Source organism: Scyliorhinus canicula, chromosome 3, assembly GCF_902713615.1.
Source record: "Scyliorhinus canicula chromosome 3, sScyCan1.1, whole genome shotgun sequence".
Lineage (NCBI taxonomy): Eukaryota > Metazoa > Chordata > Chondrichthyes > Carcharhiniformes > Scyliorhinidae > Scyliorhinus > Scyliorhinus canicula.
Window position 1 is genome coordinate 31,915,997 of NC_052148.1, and position 19,717 is coordinate 31,935,713.

The 19,717-nt window shown below is 46.5% G+C and overlaps 1 protein-coding gene across 1 annotated transcript in view; it reads left to right on the forward strand.

Moving 5' to 3' along the window:
- Positions 1 to 16,938, forward strand: part of adra1d (adrenoceptor alpha 1D) — a 66,143-nt gene extending 49,205 nt beyond the window's left edge. The window contains exon 2 of the mRNA XM_038793240.1: positions 15,654 to 16,938. Coding sequence (XP_038649168.1) covers positions 15,654 to 16,279 — 626 coding nt within the window. The 3' untranslated portion in view covers positions 16,280 to 16,938. The remainder of the gene's footprint in view (positions 1 to 15,653) is intronic.
- Positions 16,939 to 19,717: the final 2,779 nt, after the last annotated feature.

Here is a 19,717-nt window from a genome sequence, read left to right on the forward strand (position 1 = left end):
ACTTTAATTCACTGAAACAGCAAACAGATGTGCAGCAAAGGCACCAGCTACCAGTGCCTCTGCCAAAGTATGTTTGCCCTTTGTCAACATTGCAACCGTGACTACACTTTAAAAGTATTCAACTGGCTGTGAAGCCCTTTGGGATGTCCAGATGGTCAAAATGATGCAAGTTAAATGAAAATTCTTCTTTTGATTCAGATAGCACACAGTGAAATTCCAACTCCATTTGACAATTTTATTTCCACAGTATTATAAATTCTTCAGTTGAATGTTCGTGACATTTAATTTTTAATAATAAAGCCTTCAGCCCTTCAGCGTGCTTGAGCCAAGAGGTTAACTTTTGCCAATATCAGTCGATACCCATTATTTTGGGATTCCTTTGTTGTTTTAGTAACAGCATTAACCCATCTTCTTTAAAATAATTAATAATTCGATCAAAAGTTGGAATTTGATCCAAACATATACTGGAAGGGAACACAAGCCAATTCTTCACTTCATAGTTCCACTGAGAGCAGGCCACTATTCTGAGCACAGGTCAATCTGTAACCCTTGGACAATGGAGGAACAGTAATTGCTGACATAAAACATGATAAATTGTTCGGAATAAAATTCTAATTCTCAACAAAAAGTCACACCATAGTCCTGCATGAAAATATAAATAACTTTCCATTGTGTATCTCGTTTCACGTCAGGATTATTTAAAGTACATTACAAACAATTGATTACTTTTGAGACAGAGTCATTGTTGATCATTAGGCAAACATGACAGCTAAACTGCACACAGCAAGATCCACAAACAGCAAATCGATAAATAACCCAAGTAGTTATTTCGAACATTTTGACTGCTATTTATATGCCGATTTAAATTGAAAGGAGAATTTTGAGAAGTGCACAACATTTTGATTTTGGTCCCTTGGGTATTAAACTTTAAAAATGAAGGCCCCAGGCTCCCCAATACTCCAACCTCCAACCGGCATTCTCACCCCGCCTTCCTCCCACTCCCCAACGTGCCCCCAATCTCTGCCCCCACCACTTAACCTCCCCTGGAACCCCCACCTCCCCCAGCTTGCATTTGCTCCCCCAACCTTCCCCAAGCCTGGCCCCATCCTCCAATCTTCCCCCATCTTGCGTTCCCATGTGCTCAACCACGCCAATCTCCCCCGAATTCCACCAACTAATCCAACCTCCACCCACCTCCCCAAACTCTACCCTCACCCCCAACCTCTACCCTATCCAAGTGCTGCATCCATTGCCAACAGCTCACTCCCCCGCAAATACCCGTAACTTCTCTAAACCTCCCACCAGCCCACCAAACTCCCTACCCGAGGCATTAAAACTTTTTTAAAAGAGTACCAAATTATTTTTTTTCCAATTAAGGGGTAATTCAGCATCGCCAGTCCACTAAACCTGCACATCTTTGTGTTGTGCGGGTGAAACCTATGCAGACATGGAGAGAATGTGCAAACCCCATACAGACAGTGACCCAGGCCCGGGATCGAACCCGGGTCCTCAGCGCCGTGAGGCAGCAGTGCTAGCCACTGCGCCACCGTGCCGCCCTTCAACCAATCAAAACTAACCAACCTCCTTCGTGTCCCACATGGTACCCAATCGCTCTAAAATAATTGGAAATTTCACTAACCATTTTACAGCCAAGAAAACGCTCAGTTGATACCTGCTGCTTCCCACCTTCAGGAAGCTTCGTGCTTTTCTCGCAGGATTTTCAAACATAAATCGGAATCACGATGCGGGCTTAAGGTCGGAAGCAGCAATGCAGCAACTCAGTGCGACTGACCTGAAAAAGCAGTTTTAAAAAATGGAAATAGTCAGGCTGACAGTGATGATTTTTTTCTTCAAGCCCATCTTTCAGGTCTGAAACTCATCTGAAGGACAAGACGCTTTGTTTGAAACAGTGAGCCGGGCTGCAGTGATTAGAACATTCTGCACCCACCTCCCCAGGTCCCTAGGGTTCACCATTAACATACCTAAATCAGGTAGATGGTCCAGTTGCCCTATGCTAAAATAGAAGTGAGGCAGTACCAGAGCAGAGAAAAGAGCGACTCCGTCCTAGCCCATGTTTGGTTCAGTGTCTGTTCAACGAGAGGGTTAGAATGTCCCCTTCATTGAGGTATGTTCCTTTATCAAAGGAAAGATTGAAATCAATGGATATTCATTGTTTGCAAACCCTACCAATGGTTATTCTGATGATAAGATTGGTTAATTATTGCCTTCAGTTATAGAATATTCCTAATACCTGTATTTATCTAGCACCTTGTCATATGGAAATGACTTAAAGCATCTTACACAATGAACTATTTCAGACTGCTGTGACAATTGGGATGTCACAGAATCATAGAATTTGTACGGCATAGTAGGAGACCATTTGGCCCATCGTGACTGTACCAGCTCTCCAAACGAGCGTGCTGACTTGGTCCCATTCCCCTGCCTTTTTCCTGCACCCCTGCACACCGTTTCAATACAGCCCAGTCCAACACCGGCATCTCCACATCATCAATACAGCTAACTACAGTTTGAGCTCCAGTGATAAATGCTGATACTGAGATTTGCTATTCACTTCTTAAAAACTTGAGCTTGGCATCAACTAAACCCAACCTCCTCATGATCCCATCTGCACGCCAACTATTTTCAACCTTATCCAGCACTATGGGCTCTGGCCCTTCATCAAAGTTTCTCAATCGATAACCTAATTGATGCTCCATCTGCAGATTAATAAGTCGAACTGTTTTCATTGTGAGAGGGACAGTAAATTACTGGTGCGACTACATTTGCTCCAATGATCCATGTAGTGCATTACTGGCACTGGGAAAACCACCATTCCGCACAATAGAAAGCTCAGTGTGAAATCGATAGAGTTCGCAGAAGTCAATAGCACACTCTCACTGTGAGTGACACTCCACAATATAACGTAAGGAAATAGCAGAAACTGAGTGGTATTAGGGTCCCTGGTTTCATTCACCACTTGGAATCTAATCAAGTGGAAGATTCACTTAATTCACTGAACATTAGAGTGTAGTGGGCTTTGATTTGGAAGAACAGCAAAGGGGAAATTAAATAGGAAGATAGCCATCCACTTCTGATGAATTCAAGTTCAGAGGTCCATGCCTCCCAATGGATCTCCCATCTGAGCTGTGTTTGTATCTGAATGCCACTGCTCGAGGGCTTCAACTTGCAAAACACAATTAATAAGTTCACTCTCGTGGTACAGACCGTCACCTGCCTGGCACTTGTAAGGGGCATTAGGGCACACAGCTCCACAGTGATGTGGGATAACACAGGCTGCAACTGGATGCAGCTTTGACCAAAAGATACTCCAGACCTTGAAGTTAGTTCAATCTGATTTATTGAACCAGTAGCACGGTTAGCATATTTCGACTTTCTGCGAACCTAAGTGTGGTTACTCTATCTGACTGAACCAGACTAGCTCTTAACTACGTGCTGGAGGTGTGAGACTGTAAATACACCCTGACTCACTCTGTCTATGTTTATCAGTGGAAAGAGGCAGAGTGTGAGTGCCTCGTGCCTTTTATAGTGAGATACCACCCCTGAGTGTCCTGCTTGCTCATTGGTCATGTCCAGGAAGCGCAACAGCGCCTTCTTGTCTTCAGGGACCTTCATGGCTTCGATGGCCTTGACCTTGTCTGTGTCTGGGTGCACACTCTGCTGAGAGATCTGGTCACCTAGGAACATGAGTACCGACATGCCAAAGCAACATTTGGACCTGTTCAGCTTCAGGCCATTGGCATGGATGCGGCGGAATACCTGCTGGAGACGCGAAACATGCTCTTCAAGGGTCGTGGACCATATGATGATGTTGTCCACATACACACAAACCCCTTCAATGACCTCTATCATCTGCTCCATGATGCGATGAAAGATCTCCGATGCCGATACAATGCCAAACGGCTGCGATTATAGCAGGATCTGCCAAACGGTGTGTTGAAGGTGCAGAGCCTTCTGCTGGACTCATCCAGCTGGATTTGCCAAAATCCATGTGACGCATCTAACTGATGAAAAAACGTGCGTGTGCCAGCTCACTGGTGATTTCCTTCCGCTTCGGGATGGGGTAGTGTTCACTCATTGTGTTCTTATTGAGATCCTTGGGATCAATGCAGATGTGCAGGTCTCCCGAAGACTTTCTAACACATACCATCGAGCTGACCCAGTCAGTCGATTGGGTTACCTTGGAAATGATGTCCTGTTGCTGAAGATCCTTGAGCTGTGCCTTCAGGCGCTCCCTCAGTGAAGCCGGGACCTGGCATGGTGCGTGGACCACTGGCTTGGCATCAGGTCGTAGCAGAATCTTGTATCGATATGGCAGCATGCCCATCCAGTCGAACACATCCGGATACTGAGCAAGGATGGCGTCAATGCCGGCCTGAAGATTCACATTGGAAGATGTTGTTGTGTAAACCCACTGCACGAGGTTCAGCTGCTTGCAGGCATGCGTGCCAAGTGGGAATGCCCTGTCTGGCTTGATTTCAAAATGTAACCGTGCATGGGTGCTCCTGTTGGAGACGAGTAGATGGCAGGATCCCAGTGCCATGATGGCATTTTCGTTGTAGCCCAGGAGCCTGCAGGCTGCTGGAAGGACCTTGGGGGGCTTCTTGATGGTTTGAAATCTGCCTGTGAGAGGAGGTTGGCAGAGGCACCTGTGTCCAGCTTAAACTGGATGGAGCAGTGGTTGACCTGCATCACCGCACGCCATTCGTCTGCAGAATCCACAGCGAGGATGGATTGAAGTTCTGATGAGTTGGATGTGGCATATTCACATTTGGTGATGATGCCCACACAGTAGGCAGAATCCAGGCAGTCTCCCTCTGGATCCGTTGTGCTGCCAGGATCAGAATCCTGTATTCATTGTTGCACACTCTGAACGCGCTGTTGTTGGAATTGGGAGCGCTGGCCCCTGACTGGTGGTGCAGACCTGCACAAGGCTGCATTGTGTCCACGCTTCCCGCAGTTTAAACTTCGCCTGCCTCTTGCACGGCAGTGTTTCTTTAAGTGGGCGTTGCCGCAGTTCGAGCACGTCATGACGTCGGCGTCCTGAAGCTCCACTTATCGTTGCACATGCGCAGTGCGGGTGTCGGCCGCTTCGTTATCCCATTCGCATCGCTCATGCATTGGGCCCTGGGAATGTTGAGGCGCTGCATCCAGGAGATGTCCTGCACACTCCTCTGCCTCATGGGAGGCAAATGTCTCATTTTCAGCTTATTTGCACTGGACATGGCGATTTTTGGCGTGCACATGCACTGTGCAAGTTTCAATCGTGACTGGCAGGGTCATATGCTTGATTTTCGGCAGCTGCCCTCTCAGAGGATCAGAGTGAACTCCAAATATGATTTGGTCTCTGATCATGGAGTCAGCAATATCACCAAAGTTTTAGGACAGCGCCAGCAGGCGGAGGCTAGTTAAGAAGGAGTTGAAAGATCAATCTTTACCTTCTAGATGCTGTTTAAATATGTAGCGCTCAAAGATTTCATTGGTGTCTACTTCACAGTGACTGTCAAACTTGTCCAGGATGGCCTGAAACTTTGTCTTGTCCTGGCCTTTGGTGAAGTGAAAAAAGTTGAAGTGTTTGATGGCTTGATCACCCGCTGTTGAGAGGAGAAGCGTGATCTTCCTTGCATCAGAAGCACCCACGAGGTCTGAAGCGTCGATGTACAGCAGAAATTTTTGTTTGAATATCCGCCAGTTGGCACTGAGATTGGCAGAGGTCCTGAGCTGATGAGGAGTCTGAATCTTCTCCATGGTGCCGGCATACATTTGCTGGTCGTCACGGACCAGACTGAGGTAAACCACTTCAATTAAGCAGTCTCCTGGTATCATGATGTGTTATGTACTCTGGGACAACAGAGGCTGAAACTGGATGCAGCTTTGACCAATAGATACTCCAGACCTTGAAGTTATTTCAATCTGATTTATTGAACTAGTAGCACATGATGCGACCATTAATTCACACGAGACAGAGAGTTGAAATAAACAGTGACTTTAATCGACCAGAACAGTGCCTGCCCGCGACTGCTCTGCTCGTGAGGGCTGCCTACAGGGCAGCTGCTTTTTATACCTCTGCTCAAGGGTCGAAGCCCACAAGGGCACCAACATGATACATTCTGTGTAATATCGTACAATGGTCCATAGGTGGAGCCCACATGGGCAACAGCGTGATACAGTGTAATACATGGTGAATGGTTAGTACAATACATTCATCACAGCACAGTTAGCACAGTTCTCTATGAGTTCGACTCTCTGCTAACCTAAGTGTGGTTACTCTGTCTGACTGGACCAGACTAGCTCTGAGCCACATGCTGGAGGTGTGATACTGTACATACACCCTGACTCACTCTATCGATGTTCATCAGTGGAAAGAGGCGGAGTGTGAGTGCCTCATGCCTTTTATAGTGAGATACCACCCCTGAGTGTCCTGCCTGCTCATTGGTCATGTCCTCTTCTCTGTGTTCATTAGCTGCCTGTCTGTATATCATTATCTGTATGTTTGCATATTATGACACACAGGTCCTGCCGGATTTTCAATCTGTGCCTCAGGTCCTTGGTATGTGCTCCCAGAAGTTGCTACACTTGCTGGGAGTCTGCATTCTTAAAATGTGTCTGGTTTGGTAACAAGGATTGTGGAAAGTTTGTAAGCAGTGGTTACTTGAGTTACAGACTTGAGCATATCGTCTAGTAGGGTGGGTTAGCTCAGTTGGCTAGCGGTAAAGTTTCTTATTGTCCTTCGGTCGAGCCTCACACTTGAAATTCCTGCTTCAATGAAATGAAATGAAAATGAAAATGGCTTATTGTCACAAGTAGGTTTCAAATGAAGTTACTGTGAAAAGCCCCTAGTCGCCACATTCCGGTGCCTGTTCAGGGAGGCTGGTACGGGAATTGAACCCTTGCTGCTAGCCTTGTTCTGCGTTCCAAGACAGCTGTTTAGCCCACTGTGCTAAACCAACCCCTAAGCAGCTTTAAGATAAACATCTTTTAACCAGCTTTAAGATAAACATCAGAACCGTCAGCCTGAAAATTCCAATTTGTTTTAATGCCAGTCTGGGAGGTCAAGTACGGAGAGTTTGGGGTGGTTGGGGCATGGGGGGAGGTTGGGGTGTCGGCAGGGGGAGGTTGGGGGGGGGGGGGGTTGGGCTGGTGGCATGGCTGGGGTTGTTGCCTGCAAGGTTTCGTACCGCAAAATTAAATACCGGATTAAAATGTCTCGAATGTCTCCTTTGAATTTACAAAAAACATATAAACAGCAACCTAGATTTATGCCCTTAAGCAGGTACAGATCTGAACTCATGCTGTGTTGATGTACCAGAGGCTTGAGAATAATAATAATCGCTTCTTGCCACAAGTAGGCTTCAATGAAGTTACTGTGAAAAGCCCCTAGTCGCTACATTCCGGCGCCTGTTCAGTGAAGCCGGAATGGGAATTGAACCCACGCTGCTGGTTTGGTTCTGCATTACAAACCAGCTGTCTTCGCCCACTGTGCTAACCCAGCCCACTGTGCTAAATCTTGGGCCTCATCAAAATAAATGTTCAAAACTAAAAACTGGAAATGATGTAAATAGAGGGTGGAATTCTCCGCAACGGCTGACGCCGTCTTGAAACCCGAAGTGTTTCACGATGGCGTCGGAGGCCGCTCCTCGCCCCCTATTCTCCACCTAGGAGCGGCGTTTCGTGTAACTCGGTCACTGGGCCTTGACGCTTGATTCAAGGCGGTGCGCCGAGAATGACGCGGCGGCGGCGCCTAAGTGACGTCAGCCGCGCATGCGCAGGTTGGCCGGCTCCAACCCGCGCATGCGTGGTTGCCGTCTTCCCCTCCGCTGCCCCGCAAGATGTGGCGGCTTGATCTTGCGGGGCGGCGGAGGGGAAAGAGTGCGTCCCTTGGAGATGCTGGCCCGATGATCGGTGGGCACTGATCGCGGGACAGTCCCCTCCCGAGCACGCCCGTGGTGCTTGATCCCCTCTCCGCCCCCCACTGGCCCACACTTACCTGTCGCGCACTGTTCACGGTGTGGTTGCCGCCGGCATGAACCCGTCATGGTCGTCAGGCCGTTCGGCCCACCGGGCCGGAGAATTGCCGGTCGCCGTGAAAAACGGCGAGCGACGATTCTCCGAGCGGGGGTGGGAGAATCGCGGGGGAGTGCCAGAGCGGCCCTCCCGCAATTCTCCCACCCGGCGTGGGGAGCGGAGAATCGCGCATAGAGTTTTGACTCACTATGCACAGCTTTTCTCCTTTTGCGACGTCCGGGATTTAATCCTGATTTGTCAGGAAACATTTTAGAAATCTTTACTCCATCCGAGGTTCACCCCACCCTGTTTGAGATCTACAGTATTTACAGAAACCCAATCCAATGACTTCAGTCCTTCCAGAAATGATTTCTCTCAGGATATTGTTGCCAAACTCTTTATTTGCACCTAAAGTTTCTTATTTAATAATTGCATTTTTCCACTCAATTTGCCTGTTTCTCTCACACCTCAACCAACAATGAGAATTTTAAAATAATACTATTTACACATTTATGTATACAAATGTATACATCATACGGAGCCTGTGGATAGGCTGTACATTTTCAGGGTACAACACAATGTGGATGGCAGCTGCAGGGGGAAACAGGCAAACAATCCAGTTCTGGAGTTCAGGCCATTCTGAATTTATGTATCATTCTCAGCAATTCAATCTGAATTTTAATCGCTGTCTGATTGACAAATCCTGGTATTAAAGTCAGTGCTGTCTATGGGATAGATGCTATTTATGGCTTTTTGTGGGTAAGCACCAGATATAAGAAAATGGTAATGTTGTATTAGCTACAAAGTTGAATTGTTTTGTAAATTTAATCGTTTCTTTGTAGCTACTTAGAATCATAGAATCCCTTCAGTGCAGAAGGAGGCCATTCGGCCCATCAAATCTGCACATACCCTCCAAAACAGCACCCTACCTAAGCCCACTCCCCCGTCCTATCCCCGTAACTTCACCCAACCTTTAAACACTAAGCGGCAATTTACTATGGGGAATCCTCCTGATCTGTACAGAGGAAATCAGAGCAGCCAGAGGAAACCCACGCAGACGCAGAGAGAACATGCAGACTCCGCACAAACAGTCACCCAAGGATAGAATTGAACCTGGGTCCCTGGTACTGTGAGACAGCAGTGCTACCCACTGTGCCATCGTGCTGCCTCCCTGACATTAGTTGATCGCTCTCTGAATTATTATTCTTTGTGAAACAGCATTGGGCCTCCAACTCTATCATTGTTACTGTCACTGCCTACTGTACGCAGGTGCAATGAAAAAAAAAGACAAAACCTACATTTATGCAGCACCTTTTACAATGTCCAAATAGCTTGGCTGATAATTAAATGCTTTTGAGTTATAGTCACTGGTATGATGTGGGCAATGTTATCAAATGGAGCTAGCTCAAGGAGCTGGGTTGGATGGCTTACTCCCACTCCTATTACATACATCTGTATATAATTCTGAGCGGAAGCATTGAGCTGAGCTGAGCTGGGTTAGATGGTCTTTGTCATCCATAATTATCCAGAGGACTGAATCATGTCTAGAGTTCTGTTTATTTTGTTTCTAATAGAAGTTTACCGTGACCAGGCTTTGTGAGGTAAAATTTCCAGGACAGGAGGTTGCACCTGAGTCTTTCCATTGACTTCAATCTTATCCCTTTGTCTATATACCTATTATCCCAGTCTATCTTGGTGTTTTTATGAGGTTTTTGAGCTATTAAAATACCGTGATAAAGTTGTGTTGTATAGTGGATATTAAAAATATATTGTAATACGCAGCAATCAGCAGATATTTGATCAGTACTTGATCAGCACTGATATTTGCTGATCAAGAAAACACAGGTACAATTATGAACTATTCAGTGTTGCCCTCTGAAAGGTTGTTTCACAGAGACACCTGAGGGCTCCAATACTTCTCACTGACCATGACCGTTGGCGGAATAAGGGGCCCAGAAACAGGAGAAGCAGTAAGGCCCATTATTTATTTCCCTGACTCTGGTGATTTTCGGACTGGATTCTCCATTCTGAAGACAAAGTGCGCCCACCCGCTTTCTACTGCGAAAAGGAGGAAGTGAAAATACTGCACTGCTTTTGATGTGCTAAGGAATTGTCAATCATAGCAAGAGTGTTTATAAACACTGTGGCTAATATCAAAGCAAGGCACTTGAAACATAGAAAAGGAGCAGGAGGAGGCCACTCAGCCTTTTGAGCCTGCTCCAACATTCATTATGATCGTGGGCGATCCTCTTCGTGGGATAGAGGGCGGGATACTCCGTCCCTCCGCACCCGTCATCTGGTGCGGTGCAGCCCCCCCCCCCCCCCCCCCCCCCCCCCCTCCTCCTCCCCAGCAGCAGGATCTTCCTTCCCGGCAGCTGGCAAATGGGATTGGGCAGTCCCAAGCCGTCGGGAAATCCGCGGGTGTGAGTGCACTGCCGGTGAAGCAAAGAATCCCGCCGACGGAGAATCCCACCGACAATGTTTTATCCTCAACTACTTCCTGTAGTAATGAATTCCGCAGGCTCATCACTCTCTGAGTGAAGAAATTTCTCCTCATCTCTGTCCTAAATCATCTACCCCATATCCTCAGACTGTGATCCCTGCTTCTGGACACACCCACCATTGGGAGCATCTTTCCTGCACCTACCCTGTCTAGTCCTGTTAGAATTTTATAGGTTTCTATGAAATCCCCCCTCATTCTTCTGAACTCCAGCAAATACAATCCTAACCGACTCAATCTCTCCTCATACGTCAGTCCTGCCACCCAAGGAATCAGCCTGGTAAACCTTTGCTGCACTCCCTCTATAGCAAGAACGTCCTTCCTCAGGTATGGGGAGCAAAACGCCACACAATATTCCAGGTGTGACCTCCTGAAGGCCCTGTATAATTGCAGCAAGACATACCTGCCCCTGAATCGTCTTGCAATGAAGGCCAGCAATTAAATGCATACTTTGGTTGTCTCCACAAATGAGGACACAAAGCCGATACCAGAAATTTTGGGGAATGCCGGGTTTAGTAGAGCCTCAGCTGCAGAATGGCAAAACCACTCTGTGAAAATGTAAATGTTACATGCCAATACAAAAAAGCAAAAAGCCCCTCTTCCCACTCTGCATCAAATTCCCACTCTGTTTCAAATTCCTGAGTTTCAAACTCACTCTGGCTGTGTCTTACTTCAGGTGCAGTCTCTCCCACTGCTCCTGCGTACATCTTAGAGATGCATTCAAGCGTGAAAGTAAAGATAAATCAGCAATCCACCAAGCAGCTGTCTCTTGAGTAATAAATCTGTCAATCACTGGCTAATGCAATGCAGTGCTGTGTTTAATAGAATTGAACATTTCGATTTCAAAGGCTGTCAAGGGATTTTAAGCTCTTTGAAGAGTACTTTGCTTTCTTAGGAAGCCTCTGACACTTGTAACAGCTGCTGCTTTAAACACTTTTATCAGAGGCAGCAGATGTGAGGGAGGGGTAAGTACAAATGCAGTGATTTTTCTCTCTACTGCCTGGAACTATCTCCAGCTTTTAGGGGGGGGGGGGGGGTCTCATTTGGTGGCTCTGTTGGGTGGGTCTGTTGGGCAGGAAGACAAAAGATGGGTAACTTTAGGCCAGTTTGCTTAACTTCACTAGTGGGGAAAATGCTTGAATCTATCATCAAGATAGAAATAACAAGATATCTGGATAAAAATTGTCCCATTGGGCAGACGCAGCATGGGTTCAGAAAAGACAGGTCATGTTTAACTAATTTATTGGAATTCTGTAAGGACATTATGGGCACAGTGTGTAATAGGGAATTGGTGGAAGTGGTGTATCTCAATTTCCAGAAGGCATTCAGCTAGGTGCCACACATAAGGCTGCTGCATACGATAATGGTGCATGGTGTCATGGGTAATGTATTAGCATGGACAGAGGATTGGTTAACTAACAGAAAACAAAAAGTGGGGATAAATGGGTGTTTATCTGGTTGGCGATTAGTGGCTTATAGTGAACCTCAGGGATCAATGTTGGGTCCGCAATTGTTTACAATTTACATGACGATTTGGAGTTAGGGACCAAGTGTAATGTGTCAAAGTTCACAGATGACTCTGAGATGAGTGGTAGAGCAAAGTGTGCAGAGGATACTGAACATCTGCAGAGGGATATAGATAGTTTAAGTGAGTGGGCAAGTGTCTGGCAGATGGAGGACAGTGTTGGTAAATGGGAGGTCATCCATTTTGGTAGGAATAACAGCAAAACATTATTTAAATGATTTTAAAAAATTGCAGCATGATGCTGTGCAGATGGACCTGGGTGTCCTTGTGCATGAATCACAAAACGTTGGTTTACAGGTGCAGCAGATAATTAGGAAGTCAAATGGAATGTTCTCCTTTATTGCTAGAGGGATGGAGTCTAAAAACAGGGCGGTTATGTTGCAGCTGTATAGGGTGCTGGTGAGGCCACAGCTGGAGTACTGGATACAGTTTAAGTATCCTTACTTGAGAAAGAATGTACTGACACTGGAGGGGGTGCAGAGGAGAGTAACTATGTTGATTCTGGAGCTTAGAAGATTGGCTTATGAGGAGAGATTGAATAGACTGGGACTATACTCATTGGAATTTGGAAGAATGAGGGGGGGATCTTATAGAAACATATACAATTATGAAGAGAATAGTTAAGATAGAAGCTGGGAGGTTATTTCCACTGGCGGGTGAAACTAGAACTATGGGGCATAGTCTTAAAATAAGAGGGAGCAGATTTAGTACTGAGTTGAGGAGAAACTGCTTCACCAAAAGAGTTGTAAACCTGTGCAATTCCCTGTCCAGTGAAGCAGTTGGAGGCTACCTCATTGAAAGTTTTTAAGGCATAGATTTTTGAACAGTAAAAGAATTAAGAGTTATGATGAGTGGGCGGATAAGTGGAACTGAGTCCACAAAAAGTTCAGACATAATCTCATTGAATATTGGAGCAGGCTCGAGGGGCCAGATGGCCTACTCCTGCTCCTAGTTTGTATGTTCTTATTCTTATTAGGTCCATTAAGGGGGCTGGGGGGCTCAGGATTCATTTTCTGGGGGGAAGGGGGCTTCTGATGGACTTTGGGGGGGGGGGGGGCGCTTCAGTGATGCGCTGATCCTCTTGACTCACGTGGGGTCTGCAACATCATGGCCACGCTTGGGAAGTCTTGCACCAAATCTGCCCAGAGGATATGTGGAGGTCAGTGCACGGGGGGCAGGGGGTGGAGACTCAGGTTTACAGCCCGTTAATCAGATGTAAATCACTGAGCTGCATCCTCCTACTGGCCCGGGCTATGTAGCTCGTTGCCACTGCCAGTGGGGGAACCACAGCATTGGCACTGGATTGGTGCCCAGCACCGACCCAGTTTTCCAGATCGGGAAACCTGCTACCAGCATCGGGCAATGTCAACCCACCCCTTAGTGTTCGGCCTAGCTTCCAAAATCATTTCAGCAGCCCAGCTTCTTCTCATGATCATTGTGTTCTCTCTGATCAGTGACGTCTGCCACTCACCAACAGTCCTATAAGTGAGGTTGTGATGGAGCTGTCTGAAATGCTCAGAAGGCCACGGCTAGAGTAATGTGTGCAGTCCTGGTCGCCAGCCTATAAGAATGATGTAATTGCACGAGAGAGGATGCAGAGGAGATTCACCAGGGTGTAGCCTGGCTGGAGCGTTTCAGCTACGACCAAAGGCTGGATAGCCTGGGGCTGTTTTCCTTAGAGCAGAGAAGGCTGAGGGAGGACTGGGAATGAGGTGTACAAAATTATAAGGGACATAGATGGGGTAGACAGGAAGGAACTTTTTCCCTTAGTAGAGGAATCAATAACCAGGATTTATGATAAGGAGCAGAAGATTTATAAGTTCATAAGATTCATAAGATGTCACCCAGAGGATGGTGGGAATCTGGAACTCACTCCCTGAAAGTGTGGAGCAGTTGAAACACAGACAAGGCTGTGGACCAAGTGCCGTAAAATTGGATTAGAATAAATAGGTGTTGTTTGATGGTCTCCTCTTTCTGTGCTGTAAAATTCTGTGACTCTATGATGTAATCAAAAGGAATCTTTCTGGGGCCAATGTAAATATTTATATATCTCAGAGATGAAACTAGTTTCTAATTGTGCAACATGTTTATTTACAAGAGTTTTAAAGTAACTTATTCATCACGAAATGTCTACACTCATGCTTATAGCTCAATTTCTGGTGGCTTCCGTGTTTACTTAGCTCGGAGTCCACACCCAGGATTGACTAATCGAGAACAATGAGCATGGATCAGTTACTAGGCTCAGATAATCAGACACAAAAAAAATTGAACACTGCAGTGAGTAGGAGCAGGGGTGTCACTCTGCCACCCCACAAGGAAAGCCTGGGTCTCTGCTGCCCCACATGGGAGACCCCATCTTTGCTGCTAATCCTTTTCCTCCTGTGACTTACCTGAGTGGCAGCTAGCAACTCTCTGTGCCATCGGACCTATGCCCGCATGGGGCTAATCAGCGACCTTTATGAGTGCACTACTTGTGGACAGTTACTCAGTTGAAATCAACCAGACCTCACATGACAACCACCTGGCAGGAATTTCAATATCTTCTCACTCTGTCACCCACACACTCCCCATTCCCTCTTCCCTGGCTTCCCCTCCGACAGTTAAAATCCCCACTCGACTGAGCTGATTTGATTTGATTTTTGATTTGATTTATTATTGTCACAGTGAAAAGTATTGTTTCTTGCATGCTGTACAAACAATGCATACCGTACATAGGGAAGGAAGGAGAGACTGCAGAATATAATGTCACAGTTACAGCAAGGTGTAGAGCTTCTGTACATTCGCAGGTCCCTCCCTTAGTTCAACTTTCTGTTGCTCCCGGTTTCCTTCTTATTAATATCCCATGGCAGACACTTTAATTGCAGTGATATACTTTGAAAAAGAGGGAGTAATTAACCAACTGAGAAGCGTTTTCAAGTGTCTCTGAGGGCGCTGAGTAACTGCAGGCTTATTTTCCCCTCTTGTTCAAGTAGAATATGACGTGATGAATGTTTGCCTCACAATCAAACAAATAAGATCCTCAAAATTGGATTCAAATTTATTACTCAATCATTCAGAATTGATTAATGCACCACCTTTTACAATCAGCTTCTGGCAAAAGATGTGGAGCCATCTGTGTAGACTTAGAGAAGATGTCCCCACTTGCTGGGGAGATCAAAACAAGGTGCGATAGATGTAAGATAGTCAGCAGCAAATTGAATCGAGAATTCGGAAGGAATTTCTTTATCCAAAGAATAATTAGAATGTGGAGCCCACTATCACAGGGAACAATTGAGATGAATACCACAGATGCATTTAAAGGGAAGTGAGGTAAGCACATGAGGGATAAAGTAGCAGAAGGTGGGGTTACAGGGATAGTGCGGGGGATGGGCATTGGTGGAGTGCTCTTTCAGAGGGCCGGTGCAGACTCGATGGGCCGAACGACCTCCTTCTGCACTGTAGGGATTCTATGCTATGCTGATAGGGTAAGGTAAACTTGCGTGGGAGGACCCCCATGTGGAACACAAATGCCAGCCTAGATCAGATGGACCAAATAGCCTGTTTCTGTGCTGTAAATTCTAAATCATGACGACAGGCTATTTCACCATTTTCTTAAATGTATTTTAGGTGCTTTCTTTCCTTCTATCAAGCCCTCTGACGTGGTCTTCAAGGTGATCTTCTGGCTGGGTTACTTCAACAGCTGCATAAATCCTATAATCTACCCCTGCTCCAGCAAAGAGTTCAAGCGGGCCTTCACCAGGCTGCTCAAGTGCCAGTGCCGGAGGAGACGGCGTCCGGCATGGCGGGTGTACGATCACCGTGACTGGAGGACCTCCACCCACAGTTCGGAACGTGGCTCCGAGGGCGACGTGCTGAGCAAGTCCATTGTGAGCCGCAGGACATTGTCGTTAAACAGCTCTTTCGCCCTCAGCCACAGGCACCGAGGGAGCACAGTCAGCGGTGGCGAGGGCATCAGCAGAGGGGGCAGTGCCAATCGGGCACTCAGCCTGCATGGCTGGAGACTCTTCCCATCTTTGCCCAAATCGCCCTTCCACCTCAGAGAGAAAATGAACAGCCTCTCCAACAAAATCAGGATGGGACAGCACAGGTCCTGTTCGTCCACTGTCAGCAAAATAGACAATGTCCCAGTGGAATCCATCTCCATTGGAGTATGCCAGGAGTTCAAAGAGCACACCGCTTATCAAATATATGAAGTTACTGACTGTTTTGGACTGAAAGAGACAGATATTTAAGGTGGGACCGGGAATGACCGGGATGTATGTTCTTTAAATGTGTTTGTCATAGATTGGTGTTGTGTCTGCATTGCCAATTTTGGCAAGAGTGAAGAAAATGTTTTACAAATACAGGTTGGGAATTTCCTTGCGCTTATTCTCTGATCAGCCCAATGTTCTTCAAGAGTCTACCGGATCACCCTCCCTTGCCATGTTACTGGAGGGTTCTCCTGATCACCGCTCATGTTCCTCGATCTCCCCCATCTTTGTTTCACTTGGCAACAGCAACTTTCATGAAGAGAACAGTGAAATGCCCGAGAGCAGGGTGTGTGAGCAGGGTGTCTTGCAAGCCTTCGCTAAAGGGATGGTAGCCATTCAAAATAATCCGTGAGGAAATTCCCGCCAACAATGTCCAACATATGAGCATGGGGCAGAGGGACGCAGGAATCATCCCAGTTTTTTTTGTTTGATTGATGCCCTCACTCTCCTTTCGCTCTGAGGACAGCGCTCCAATCTAACTCCGTATGTACGGGCGAAAACTCCCTGCTGATGGCTCACATGAGTATTTTTTTGATTCGTTCTTGGGATTTAAGCATCAGTGCCCAGACAATTATTTATTGTCCATCCCTAATTACCCTTGGGAAGGTGGAAGAGTCATGTAAGCACAGGGCACATTGTCAGCATTATCTCTCTGAGAAGTCAGGGGGCTGACTGGTGATAGTGTGTGCGGGGGTGAGTGGGGCGGGGGGGGGGGGGGGGGGGGGGGAGGGTGGTGAGCGTAGGGGAGGGGGCCTGTGTGGAAATGGCGCACACTCAGGTTATAGGGGATAGGATTCTCAGGTGAGAAGAGAGGGGTTCATTCTGCAACTGGCTGTGCTGGGAGTGCTCAGCACTACGAATTGAGAGGGAAAAGCCCAGCCCCCAGTGTGCTAACATCCCTCACTTTGTTTGGCACAAAATGGACCAAAGAGAAGGCGTCTATTCCCAAAGCATTCCAAAGGATGGCTATCTCATCGGATTGAAATGCCTCCCTGTTTTAAAGACTAGCCAAGGTTTTCTTTGGAAATAGCTATGACATTCTTTTGAAGAAAATTCTTTTGGCATTTTCAGTGTGGCACCCGTAGGACATGATGGAACAGAACTGACTGGGGCTCATTAGTACTTAATCTGCCCTATTCCGGTTTACAGAGGTTCTGTTGAAGTCATGTCGTCCTCCCACCAGCTTTGACCAATGCTGTCAGACTGAAAACAGGAACCCCACACAAATTGTAGCACTTTACTGAGTAACGGAGAATTACAGATCTCCTGAGTGTCACAAAGATGTGTTAGCCGAGACTTCACATCAGCCAGTCTTAATCCCCACTCCTCTGCCGGAACTATAAATATCTTTGTCCAGACAGAAGCTAGTCCTATATTTGAAACTGCTCACTATAATGGAGCAACATGCCTTCAGTGAGCTGACTCAACCCCATGTCACTCTATTCAAACATTAACACTGATTAAAAGTCCAAGGTCAGGTTATTCTCATACTGCAGGAAGTGGACTCTGTTACTTTTTTTGATATTTTAAATCAGGCGTGAGCTGGGACACTTCCCATTTGATGTGGAAAAAATCTCCCCTAAAGTCCCCTTTGAAGTTCCGACCTCCTGCCCTAAATCTATGGCCCCTGCTTCTGAGCCAATCAACGATAAGGAATAGGGTCTTCCATCCACTATAACACACTGCAATGAGGTCTACCACTTGGAAGGACAAGGGCAACAAACAAACCGGAAAACCATCACTCGAAAATTCCCCCTCAAGTCATTGAATTGGAAATATAGCGCCATTCCTCCACTGTAGCTGGGTCAAATCCTGGAACTATCCACTTAACTCTGGGTGCAACTAACCACTTTATTTATTAATAACTTAGATCATAGGATAGAAAGTCACACACCCAAACCTGTTAATGACACAAAGATAGAATTGTCAGCAGTGTAGCTCAAAGTGGAAAATTGCAATGCAATATTGATAGAGGGAAATTATAGGTCAGTTAACCTGACATCTGAGTGTAGGGAAATTGCTAGAATCTATAATTGAGTTGACATTTTTTAATTTTAAAAAAAATGACCTCGTTGGATGTGGGCGTCACTGGTAGTGCCAGCATTTGTTGCCCATCCCTATTTGACCTTGGGCTGAATAACTTGCGAGGGCACAACAGAGAACAGTTAAGAGTCAACCACATTGTTGTGGGTCTGGAGCCACATGTAAGCTCAGCCAGGTAAGGGACAAAAGATTTCCTTCCTTAAAGGACATGAGTGAACCAGATGGATTTTTACGACAAATCGACAATGGTTTCATGGTCATCATCATTTTAAATTCCAGATTTTTATTGAATTCAAATTCCACCATCTGCTGGAGTGGGATTTGAACCCGCATCCCCAAAGCATTATCTTGGGATTTACTACAAAACTAGTCCAGTGACAGTGCCACTACACTACCACCTCTCCAACCTTCAATATGGATGTATATTTTGAAGAGATGACGAAACAAGTGAACAGGGGACTGTCACTGGATGTCACTTACTTCTGGATTTCCAGAAGGTATATGATTAAGTGCCTTATAAGAGACTGTTAACACAGTTGGAAGCCCATGGAATAGAAGGCAAAATTTTTCATAGAATTTACAGTGCAGAAGGAGGCCATTCGGCCCAGCGAGTCTGCTCCGGCTCTTTTGAAAGAGCACCCTACCCAAGCCCACACCTCCACCCTATCCCCATAACCCAGTAACCCCACCCAACACCAAGGGCAATTTTGGACACTAAGGGCAATTTAGCATGGCCAATCCACCTAACCTGCACATCTTTGGACTGTGGGAGGAAACCGGAGCACCCGGAGGAACCCCACGCACACACGGGGAGAACGTGCAGACTCCACGCAGACAGTGACCCAAGCCGGGAATCGAACCTGGGACCCTGGAGCTGTGAAGCAATTGGGCTAACCACTATGCTATGTGCTGCCCTAATTGATCTAGTTAGGTAATTGGCTGATAAGAAAGAGAGTAGGGTTAATTGGGCAGTTACTCTAATTGACAGTATGTGTCCAGTGGTTCCCCGCAAGGATCTGTGTCGAGGCTTCAGCTATTTACTGTATTTATTAATAACTCTGATAATGGTATGGGAAGCCACAAATCTAAATTTGCATTAGGTTGGATCTTATCAACCCGATGCAGACAGCTTTGGAGGCAATGGAGCGAGGAAATTCAGATAGTTGCGTGTCAGATAAGCTTCTCGAGGCTGTCCTGTCTCTGGCTGAGTTACCAAGGGGAGGGGTGTCATGGGACTCGGCAACCTGTTCCTTGGAGACAGGCAAACAATTTGTTTTCACTCATTCATGGGATGTTGGTGTCGCTGGCAAAGCTGGCATTTGTTGCCCATCCCTAATTGCTCTTGAATTGAGTGACGGAGCAGTTAAGAGCCAACCA